The 12,690-nt window shown below is 39.3% G+C and overlaps 1 protein-coding gene across 2 annotated transcripts in view; it reads right to left on the reverse strand.

The window, feature by feature from the left end:
• Positions 1-1,581: 1,581 nt before the first annotated feature.
• The window catches only part of LOC128733000 (F-box only protein 11), a 28,155-nt gene continuing 17,046 nt past the window's right edge, over positions 1,582-12,690 (reverse strand). For both annotated transcript variants that reach the window (XM_053826521.1, XM_053826520.1), the window contains exons 3-7: positions 5,847-7,484; positions 5,177-5,421; positions 4,940-5,120; positions 3,791-4,865; positions 1,582-3,588 (exon numbers count right to left, since the gene is read on the reverse strand). In XM_053826521.1, coding sequence (XP_053682496.1) covers positions 3,459-3,588; positions 3,791-4,865; positions 4,940-5,120; positions 5,177-5,421; positions 5,847-7,484 — 3,269 coding nt within the window. In that variant the 3' untranslated portion in view covers positions 1,582-3,458. The remainder of the gene's footprint in view (positions 3,589-3,790; positions 4,866-4,939; positions 5,121-5,176; positions 5,422-5,846; positions 7,485-12,690) is intronic.

The raw sequence follows: 12,690 nt of genomic DNA on the forward strand, positions 1-12,690 counted from the left end.
TATAACATTTGGAAAGTTTTCGCCTATTCTTTACGTTTTTCATATTCAATAACTAACAAACAAGTTAGTTGACTCTTAGTGAAGGTTTAAGGAGGCTCATTAAAAGGTGCTTTAGTATAAAAGTGCCTTTTATTTTGATAGATCAGTTTGAATGAGAAACCTTTTAACTAACAAGCGATCCAGTTAGTGAACCAACAGTCATCTCACTGCATCTTGCAATAACCTTGCAACAACCGGAAGTGTGACAACAATACTATCGGAAGTTTGTAAAACACTGTCAACAGCTAACTGGTGTGGCTAACTTAAATAAAACGTCCCTAATCAATTTGGGTATAAAAGCTCGTGTGTGATTCCTTACTCTCACCCCTTCTAGGGGGTGGTATCAGCATCTTTGGCTCGAGCAGCACGTTCTCGGGGTGACATTGTGCCAAAAAACATAACGTTAAATTAATTACTTAGAAAACGAACTATAAATCAGTATACCATCTTGATTGTTGTTTAATTGTTCAATTGTTGCCATTTTTGATCGTCGAATTGTTCGTACCTCGAAGCTAAGGCATAATTACTCGTAATAGTCTGTCAAAGGTATGACGCTGGCCTAATAAGACAGTCGTCGTATGTTCGAATCTCGACTGGGAGAGGCTGTTAGAGTCAATAGAATCGTAGCAACTGGCTCTGCAATAGTCCTGCACAGCTGGCTGCGAAGTCTGTCGTATAAAAACAGAAGGTCAAGTTTCGATGACGGAATGGCTTTGTTTTACTTTAGCCTGTCAAAAGTGCGTCAAGTTATGATCATGATTATTCACAAATTCTGTGGAAAGAAGCAAATTCAGCGGACTTCAACGCTGACAATGAAATGCATAAAAAGCGAACTGGAAATATTTTGAAGATGCATTTAGATTTATCGAAGGTCATATTACGTAACGTAAAACGTATTCAAGCATCCAAAAAATCATTACTGGAACTATAATCGGCCTGCATCTTATAATTACCTTGAAAATGCATTGCCGGTGGACGCATAACTGTCCCATGCGAGTATGCGACACTTTTTTTTATGTCTGACGTTTTGAGATCTAACGTTATAATTCGATATGTATTTTTTAACTTTTAGTTAAAATTTGACAAACTGTAGGGAAACTCTTTCAAATGTGGTTATATTGCGAACCATTTCATACTTTACCAGATGGGTAGTTGTTTTATAGCGAATTTGTTTATTCAATCCGGGTGCGAAGTGGATGAATTTTATCTGTCCGATATGAGAAAATGAATACAAAAAATCATTCAGTTTCAATTCGAGATGAATAAACCAATTCTAGAGACCAAGAATTTACCCAGTCTTTGCGCGTTTATGTTTGCAAATTGCGGCCGAATGATGTACGGTAAGAAACCATGAAACGCAATCTTAATAACTTAGGTATCTGAAGACAGACTAAAAATGAAAAACCGATAGAACGGTAATGTGGGATACAATAAGGAAATAACACAAGGAATGTTTCTTTCTACCCTAATAAACAATCATTAAAAGCAAAATAAAAACAAAACAGATTATAAAATTTGTATAAAAAGCTTGTTTTAGCGCAATAGGTGCATTGTGTGTGTGTAAGTGAATACATATATAGTACATACAATAATTTACAAATCCACGCTCTTTTTCTCCTTTCTGAAGTTTTCTTAACAATTTCCTGGCCTATCAAGCTAAATAAATCAGTACAGTTGCAATCTATCGCCCTAGTAACTCTATAAACATACACGAAATTAATACAATTAAAACTTCACCTTTTCCAGCGTGCTTCATCATACGCATTTGGTCTGCGCGCGCATCGAGTGGTCTAAAAAACTAATAATAGTACAAAACACGTACACAGTAACTATTGTTATAATACAGTTCGATAAAATTTAAAATAATACAACTAACGGTATGAGTAGAACACATTCATTATTCGATAGTAAATAAAAACACATATCGCAATTAAAAGTAATTATAATTGTTCGGTTTAGCGATTTAAATCTAGCCTGTAACACAGATAAATGCACTGGGACACAACTTTGCCTAATCTGGGACGGGATAGGCTCAGTAAGCGAATGTATTAGATGAAGGAAGCAAGGCCACGAAAATGAAAACAAATGTTGCGAACACCTTTGTACTAGTTGTGAAAATGTGCTGCATGGGATCGGTATATGCATAAACGGTCGGATTGCAATAAGGGGGAAATAGGGTGTAAATAATTGGTTTGCTTTGCGAGGAACAAAGAGAGAGCGATGTTTCGAAAGCCAATCTATTGGTTCTTCCGTGCAAGAAATGAAATTCACCTGTTGTTTTGCTACATTACGGCAAACTTAATTAGCACAATCGTGAAGTTCAAGTCTAACAACAAACAGGACAAAGCTTTACGGTATGGTAAATGTTGAATCGGTGAGTTCATTTCAAGGATGATTATTTGATAGACAACACTACCAGAGCTGCCAGTTTCATTATAACAAAAAAAATGTATGGTTTAAAGTTCCTTTTGCTTCTAGTAATTAACCAAGGAATTAGAGATGCAAAGAACACCTCACTGAAGAAAATTACTCAGTACAGATAATATCGGTTTAGTTTCGTCATACGCGATCCTTACATTTACACTCTATATACAACAGTTTTCTGATACTTGGAAACAACATAAAAACATTAAATATAGAATCGAACAGCAAGCCGTTCTATTAGAACTTCCTCACTAATAAGACATAATACTTACACTGTTTCAATTAATTTTGCTAAGATTGTTACTGTTCTGCCGTATGAAAAGAGTTCGGTCAGGTGCACCATTACAAAACTTTTCATAACATACACAATTATCTACACAACATAAATAATAGTCACGCGAAAAATCAAATTACTCACGCTTTTAATTTTGGCTGTTTTTCATTTTTTTGTCACTCAATACAATTGCGATTTCAAAATTAATCAAGTATGTTTTAACCAAATGAGATTCTTTTCAGTTGCACTTTTTAACACTGCAGGACATCAAACAGTTTTGGGTATGACCATTATTGTAAGATACCAGTATTTTTGATCATGCGCGATTTTCGTAGCAATGATCCAAAAAATAGGAAAAAGCAGTCCACCCGAAAAGTGGCTATTAAAGACGATGCATGTAATTTTTTCGTTATTTTTTGCCTGATGATGGTGTAATTAATAGTTCTTATCGAAAAAATCGTAACAAGTACGTTTAAACATTATTAGGTTCGCTTAATAAAATTTCATCATTTTCATTTGCTTTTGCTTGACTACTGTCCTCCGATGAGAGCAGGTTGTATTATGTTAAGTTGTTCATTTTGCCGATCGCTTACATTGTTATAAAATACGACCAGCTGGTCAACTCTTCCAGTTAATAAGTACGGAGGAGCTCTTTGCTTGGGCATTATTTCTAGCGTTCCTTTGCTACACTTTAACACAGGATTATAAATATAACAAGTCCCTAGTTTACCATCAGTGTGTGCGATTCCATCGGTGCGGCAGAATCATACAGGGTGTCAGTATCCTGTGTCGGTTCGCCTTGAAGCTGGCACTGGTTCGTGAGTGTACCGGCTCCACAATCACAGAAAAATCTAGAAAAAACGGGTTATCTTAAAAAATGACTAAATTTCTATCACAGACATTTTCAAATTTTAGTTTATAAGTCTTGCACAAACAAGATATAGCTACGCTCCAATCAACAATTATTGAATTCATTCATTTAAAATCGAATGAAGTTGAACATGAATGAAATTGAACAATCCAATCTAGTGAATGATCTCGAAAAATACTCACCGATCGTGTCGGATGAACTCGACATCATGGCCCGCATGACACGTTTTGATACAGTTCACACAGATCGCATTTCGATCGGTCGTATTGCACGTGTGACATCGGTAAAAGTCATGCATCGGAAACGATGTGTATGAGCTAATTTTATACAGACATTGTCCTCCGGATACCGCTTTTTCAACTTCATCCTGGTTGTTGAATATTTTGTTACCGCGTGTTATCGGTTGAACACCGCTGGCCAAACATAAGCCACCAAATTTGTTGTTGAATATCTGATTGAATTCCAGTGTGGCTGTTGCATTGTTGGTAATTTCTACTCCCGCCGCCAATCCGTCAAATATTCGATTGCGTTTCAGAATTGGATGGCTCTGGGTGGATATCAGGACTCCTGCCTGTGTGTTTCGAAAAATATCATTCTCCTCGAGGACTCCTTTTCCCCCGTTGAAGATACATATACCGCCATCCCGGCCATCGTAAATTTTGTTCCGTTTTAACGTGGGGTTAGAATCAGTCTTGATCCACACACCGGCCATTGCATTGTCAAATATTTCATTTTGTTCCAGTAATCCTAAGCCACCATTATACACCAACACACCTCCATTTTGACCACCCCAAATTTTATTTCCCCGAATTACTGGATTACTTCCCGTTCGAATTTGCACTCCAGAGTATAAGTGATTGAATATGTCATTGTCCTCCAATTTACCATGACCGTTATCGTAAAAGTATACTCCAACTTGTTTGCCTGAGTGAATTCTGTTTCGCCTCAAAACAGGGGTGCTTCCGGTCGTGATCCATACGCCAGCGAGTGTGTTGGCATACACTTCATTTTCTTCGATCAAGCCCTGCCCTTTTTCGTGTACGTATATACCTCCATGCTGTCCATGATGGATCTTGTTGTGCCGAACGATTGGATCACTCGTAGTACGGATTTGTATGCCGGCCAGCGCATTTCCATAGATGTTATTATGTTCTATCAACCCTCGACCTTCGCCGAAGATGTAAACTCCCCCCTGATGTCCATTATAAATTTCATTTTTCCGTATCGTCGGATTGCTGTTGGATGTGATCCAAACACCTGTTAAATGTTAAAAACGCGTAAAAATCAAACAGTTCAACTAAATAAAAATTACACGAAAAGACGCTTCTTACCCGCAAAATTATTGGAATGAATTTTGTTTTCAATAAACTGTCCCAGTCCATTCTCATGCACATATATACCTCCGGTTTGACCATGATGAATCTCGCATTTCACAACGGTTGGATTGGCTCCTGCTTTTACTTCAAATCCCGCTATCCGATTGTTGTGAATATCATTCTTTTCAAAATATCCCTGCAAACGGAAACATTGCAAATTTCTCACTACTTTTCTAGATATTTGGCACTCACCATTCCGTTGTCGAAGGTAAAAATGCCCACGTCCCGGCCGTGGTGGATGTGATTCTCGCGCATGATTGGACTAGCATAGTTTTTCACCCAGATACCGGCTAGAGCATTCCGGCTGATCTCGTTGTGCTCGTACGTACCCTGGGCGTAGTCGGTCACGTATAGTCCGACGTTTTCACAGTCGCTTATGTCGCAATACTTGATCAGAGGATTGGCACCTACACCACTAACACACACCGCGGCACCCACTGCAAAAGAGAGAGACAAAGCGAGAGAGCATGGATGAATGACTTGCTTTGTTTTGATTTGCACTTAATACACTAAAGTCATCTTTTACGCGACTTTTAGAATTTACGCCGTTTTTGCGCAAATTTCAAAATTTTAAAAATTTCAGTGCTTTTTACGGGATTTTTGGAATTTACGCGGATGTACTCAATGAGTCGATATTAACGCGTACTTTTGAAATTCACAAGGTTCTTTTTTTACGCAACTTTTGGAATTTACGTGGTTTTTATGCGAATTTCGGAAGCGGGTTTTTACGCTAATTTCTAAATTCACGCAATTTTTTTACGTAAATTTCCGAATTCACGCGGTTTTTACGCAAATTTCTAAATTCACGCTGTTTTTTTCCTTGCGGAACTGTGCAACTATGTGCTTCATAGTTTCAACTTACCTACTGAAGTGCTCCTAATGATACAGTGGTCAATTGTCGGGCTGCAATTTTCGCTGACTTCCAGGCAGTAGTGTTTATGGTGGGGCACGGTTGATGTTACATCGGGTGAGAATTTCAGCGTCATATGGCCCACATATGCGTGCTTGGCTCCTTCAACGAACATTACTGTCGACTCCGATTCCCGCTCAAGGATTATCGATTCGGCTACATTACCCGGTGCTGCTCCGATTAGTGCCACATCCGAGTCGATTACCAAAAACTCCCCCCGGTAGGTCCCGTGGTGCAAGAAAATCAACGACCCGTTGTTCTCCACCGGGTAGCCTTCTTCGCCATCTATACCGCCGTTTTGCCCTGTTCCGCCGCTACCGCCAGCAGCGGAACCGGAATTGTTGCTAGTACTATTATTGTTGGCATTGCTATTACTGCTAGTGTTACTACTATTATTGCTTCCTCCAACGACACCGGCGGGTCCATTGTTAGCTGAATTCTTTTCATCGGCGTAGTCAAGCGCCGCCTGAACCGTATTGAAATACGCTATGTTTCGATTATGATACCGTCGATCCTGGTAGCCAGGCCGTACATGAATACCGCGGTACAACTGACGGAAACTCTCCTTCCATGGATTGGCATAGTCAGAATCTTCGGACTTAACGAAAATAAATTTGCAAGGTTCAGGGTTAAACAGTGGCATATCATATTCATACACACTCTGGTAGAGTCGCTTCCATAATTCCGTATCGTTAGCGATTGTTTGAAAACGTTTACATACCAGCGACACTCTACATAGATCCTGCTCGATTAAATACGAGAAGATAGTCAATAGGACTTCGTCAGGCATTTCATACTGTAGATAGTGTGCAGCTGATTGCATACAAAGAGTAGACGCCACGGCACTTGTAGATGCCAGTGTTGGATTGCCTGCAGTAGCACCCGTGGATCCGCACGCAGTCGCTGCTGATCCAATCGATGAGCTAGATGCTTCGGTACTGGTGGAATAAGTACGTCTTGGACGCTTCCGTGCTGGTAGCATATAGGCGGCATTGCCGTCATAGGCTATAGATTGATACTGGTGCGATTGCAAATGACTATGACTACTACTACTAGTGCTAGAACTAGTGCTGCCCCCGGATGATGACGGCCCAGATCCGCTAGAACCACCGGAACTACTAGATCCGGCCAACCAGCTACCGGAATCATGCGCAGCTAATGGAGATTTCTTTCTTAAATCGTACGGCGAGTTAGAGTTTTGTTTGACCTCGGAGAGGGCAACCGAGGATATGGCATTTGAGGCTATCGACGGTGGCGATGCAGTTGATGACGAAGACATTGCTCCGCCACCGCCGACAGCCATCGACGACGAGGAAGATCCCTGTGACGAAGACACAGACGATGACGACGTAGAAGACGATGACGAGGATGCTGTGCAGCTGCTTGTGCTATTCGGATTGTTCAGGTTGTTTACACTACTGATGTTCGATGCCATGACGTTGCTACTGCTAGACGAATTGGAAGAAGCCGGATTGGCAGACGATCCTGACCCGGGAGCTGCCGCCTGGGCGGGACCATTGTTCGGTTGTCCCGTTGGTGCGGCGCCCACATTCGGAGCCGGAATGTTCTGACATGGTGGTTCACAGAGTGCTGTAACAAAAGAGAAAAAATATAGTTTAGACAACTAAAGGAAACTGATTAGGGGGCATCCATAAAGTACGTCACGCTTATAGGGGGGAGGAGGGGTTGTCCTAATCGTGACGATTTGTGACGTAGGGGGGAGGGGAGGTATGAAGTTATGTGACGTCACATGAAAAAAAATCAAATGGAAAATTTATTCGGGAAATTATAATTTAGCCTTCATTTTAAGATACAACTATTGAAGGCTTCTAAAAAATTAACGTACTGATAGACTTTAAGACAAATAGTTAAATTTTTTGAATGAAAACTATTTTTTAACATATATGTGTGAACAGGACTCATTTATTCTTCTATGTAGTATGAACTCTTCATTAAGTGTTTACAGAATATGCAGCACACCGCTGAAGAGCTGCTTGAGTTTCGTCCTGCCTAAAAGATTTTTGCAACCGCAAATAGCAGTCGCACAAACTCCCAAAGGGCTACGGGATGCTACCAGAGACCCATGGCAATGTTTTCCCTTGATATTCGTGCTGAACTCAATCGATGAACATGAACTCATTCCGAAGTTTCACGGCTGCTTTAAGGTTTTGCGGTATAATTTATCCTGCCCCTCACTCAAAAGCTCTCTGAAGGATAAAGTTTATGCCACTTGCGGATTAAATTCCGCATCTAAGGTAGTGTTGAATGATTGAATGAATACACAAAATGACAAAATCCGTCAGAAAAGTTCTTCTAAGGCGTGTTGCTGGTTGCTGCAAGACGTCAGCAGAAAGTCCTGATTCTTTCAACTAGATCAGACGAATTTGAGTGGATGGATGTAAAGGACGTGGATATGCGCGAAACATTAATCGACGATACATCAGCGACTTCTGAAGCGTATCCGATCGCAGTAATTGGAGGTCATCTTCAAAATCCGTGAATCGATGACTTATAAGCTCGAAATTTTTCCTTTTTACCTTTGTTATACTATATAACAAAGGTTTAGAAGTTGGTCGAAAAACATGAAATTGATCCAAGGCCCGGAGGGCCGAGTCACATGTACCAATCGATAGGGTTCGACGAACTGAGCAATGTCTGTGTGTGTGTGTGTGTGTGTGTGTGTGTGTGTGTGTGTGTGTGTGTGTGTGTGTGTGTGTGTGTGTGTGTGTGTGTGTGTGTGTGTGTGTGTGTGTGTGTGTGTGTGTGTGTGTGTGTGTGTGTGTGTGTGTGTGTATGTATGTGTATATGTGTGTATGTGTGTTCGCTCCGAATTTTCTATCGCCTGTTACTCAGCGATGGCTGAACCGATTCGACCGCTATTACTTTTGTTTGAAAGGTATTATTGCCTAGTATATCACTATTAAATGGTTTCGTGGTCTGACTTTTCATTTGAAAGTTATAAGCAAAAATGTGAAAACTATGTGACACGGTTTTCTCCGGAACCACGCAACCAATTTTAACGATATTAGTACCAAACGAAAGCTCTTACTATTACTAAACATTTTGCTAAGTTTTATTGAAAACGGACAAGCAGTTTAAAAGTTAGCCTTGAAAAACTTGTTTTGACTAGGTACAAATGAACGCCTGTTTCTCAGAGATGGCCAAACCGATTTACACGCTATTAGTTTCGTTTGGCAGGTAATATAGCCGGATAGATCACTATTGAATGTTTTTCTGATTTGACGTTTAATTTGAAAGTTATGAGCAATCGAATACACCACACCAAAATTAACAATATTTTATAATGATTTTAACCAGGATAATTTACCTAATTTCAATTATTTTAATATCAAACGAGAGGTTTTCACACTACGAATATATATGCAAAATTACATAAGAATTGGTTTTACCGGTCAAAAGATATTAACCCTCGAACACTCGCGCCAACTTTTATAACACGGTTACTTGCGCGCACAATAGCCCAAAACCAAAGAAAACGTGCGCACTAGAGCTTTGACTGGGAAAACTTGGTTTTAAGTTTATCGAACCTTTGGAAGTTTCTTAAAATTGAAAGCTCTATCGTCTGGTAGAATTTGAATTTTGAATAATCCCCCTAAAAGTGAAATAAAAAAATTATTTTCCTTCAGTTTCAATACAACACATTGATGTGTTCTGCAAACTTTTAGAGCATATTATTACAAGAAATTTTGCTGAAGACAGTAACCTTCAATCTCTTCAGTGAAGGTAGAAAAATCTTATTTAATGTATATGAATTTGTAAAGTCAGTTTTTCTATTCTAACTCTTCTTGTAATTGTTGTATGACTTTTTCATGTATTACAAAGTTGTACAAATAATAAAAATATACAACTTTGCTGAATTTAGTATACCTCTATGTTTGCTTGTTTAGGAACTGTAGAACTTTAATTGTAAAAAATAACCTGATTTTGACCCCGAATTACTCGATTACCAACAGACGGATACATCTTAAACATTTTACATTTGCTGGAAGTTTTGCTGCATACAGACACCATTTTTCCATATGAAGAAACGAGAGAAAATTCCAGTTAGGGTCAATTACGGTACACCTCACATGCTACTTGCTTCGTTTCTGTGATGTCGGTTTATGCTAATCTTGTTTCCTAACAATTTAAAGTATTAATGCATTGAATAATTCTGACAATTTGCTCATAACAACTTTACTGAAGAATATACGTTAGTATATACGTAATATACGATTTGTATAACTTTATAACAATATGGCATTCAAAAACCTACACATGTTGTACAAAATACAACAGCGTGAGTAACCGAAAGTTAATAAAAATTGATGAAATTTATTCAAGAAAACTTAATTGTTGTGAATCAAATAGAATGGCATTACAGGAAATTATGCATAGTTCAAAAACTTATAAACTAGACCTTTACTACGCAATGCATATGTTAAAGAATAATATTTCATCTTACAACTCACTTTTACTTGGACTTACCCTCATTAGTAACAACTTACTCAGCAATTGCATGAGAAAAGGAACTATCAAAATTTATAAGTGCTTCTATTTGGTTCAAATTTTGTAAACTTATTCAATTTCCAAAAATTTCATGTAAGCCAAACGTGTCAATTTCTATCTCAAATAGCAAGTAAGATCGTATAACAAAGGTTCCTTTCACCACTAGGTGGATTAAATCAGGTTTTTTAATTACTGAAATTCATTTGATAGCTTTAAATAAAAAGGTTGGAATGAATGAACATTTAATTTTTTTTGTTGTGAAGGGGGGGGGGGGGGGGTTGTTGCCGACGTGACGTACTTTTTTGCGTGACGTACTAAATGGATGTCGCCTTACGGCGAACAGAGGAATAAGCAGTCAGAAATCATGGTATACGATTAATAGAAAGACCCGGAGTAAGATAAGCAACACTTCATTGTTCACTTCTCAGTTGTATAATTAAAAGACGGTTATTTACAATTCTTTTCTTTCCGACATAACTTACAAAAATAAAACAACCTGTTCACGGTTTTCATTGTTATAAACGTATTTCCAAACGAAACTGATAAAATTGAGTCATCGAAGCGATCAATAAGAAAATTAAGAAGGATGTTCCATTAAAGCTCTCCCGCGAGTACGACGCTGGTCTAACAAGCCAGTTAGGAAAGACTGTTAGCGTCAAGAGAATCAAGGCACTAGCCCCTCAATTGCATTGTACTCTTAATAACTGGCTGCAAAAAGCAAAGCCTAGGTGCTACATTCCGTTATCGAAACTTGACCTTCTGTTTTTATACGACAGACTTCGCAGCCAGCTGTTAAACTACAGGACAATTGCAGAGCCAGTTGCTAAGATCCTATTCACTCTAACTGCATCTCCCAGTCGAGATTCGAATATACAACAACTGGCTTATTAGACTAGCATCATATCTCGACGCCAACTGGGAAGCAACAACTAGCTGCTTGATCTGTCAAATAAAATACAGGAGGTCAAGTTTCAAAAACGGTGGGTATAAAATGGGGAAGGCAATGAAAAAACGTCCAAAATAGCTTAAATCATGCCAAGTACTAGTAGCGTGCGATCTAGATGTGCGATGCCATCATAAGAACCGGCCCTAAAACCCCTGGCATACAAAGTTTTATGCCGAACGGTTGAGTAGTTTTCGAGGGTATGAAATGAGGAAGGTAACTAGGAAAAAGCGCCCAACAAAGCTCTAGCCATCCCAAGCCCCTACCTAGCGCCTCCACGTGGCCATACCTGGGAGATACTTCAATTTGTATAATTGAGTAGCCAAGCTAGGAGGTGCGGGGTCGTGCGGTTTTCGAACCTTACAAATGTAGTTTTAGGCATCCATTAAACCACACGACTTTATTTTCGAAAATTATATGATTTAAACTAATTTTTTTTGGCAAACTAATCTATTTTCAGAGAGCGAAATAAGGAGCTATATCCTTGGCCAATTGCAGCCTGGCTTCTGGTCTAAATGCCGTAAGTTCATTCCTGAGAGTCCGCAGTATCACTGAACCTTTACTAGCAAAGATACTCCCAACGACTGTAAATAAATGATTATTTATGTATATGGGAAGCATTTGGTACGGGAGGTCACGCTTTCTTCCTTCCCCTTGATTTCAAGGAGTTTAATAGAATTAGGTATTTTTTCTGGTTCCACTTGATTCCTTGGAATTCTCTCTGCGGTACATGTTGCGCAGTTGGCCTGGCCGTTGACAAGAAAAATGATTCATTCAAGTAATCGTCATTTCCCAGGATGCCTTCCAGAACTGGTTGCGTTAGTGTGAGATTAGATTAGATTAGAGAACGGTTGAGTAGTTTCCGAGTCTATAAGGATCATACAAACAGACAGACAGACAGAAATCCATTTTTATATGTAGGTATAAAAGATGTGATAATCACAAGATACAAATTGTAAGAGTTATAAGTGTTGTGTCTTGTCCGCCATTATATCTTATGATTGTGGTGCTCTTACGTTGGCACGAAAATCGTTAAGATGTGATAAATTCAGGCTTCCTAATGTATGCAACAAGCGTAGCGCCGATATTGCATCCAACCATTACCTTGTTATCGCTGAGATCCAATTGTGCTTGTGCGTCAAACGTGTTTAGCAACGAGGGGAGAACGTTGGGTGTCGTAGAGAATCCTGAGGTGAAAAAAGCTTTTGTCGAAGAACTTGAATCTCGAGTCTTTGGACCGGCATCGGAACTCGTCGGCAAAGTGCACAGCGGACTAGGGAGTGGATTTCGAATATAACTCGATTGACAATTGACGAGAGGTGAAAGCCGGTATTGAGCGATCAC

This window comes from Sabethes cyaneus, chromosome 1 (assembly GCF_943734655.1).
Source record: "Sabethes cyaneus chromosome 1, idSabCyanKW18_F2, whole genome shotgun sequence".
Lineage (NCBI taxonomy): Eukaryota > Metazoa > Arthropoda > Insecta > Diptera > Culicidae > Sabethes > Sabethes cyaneus.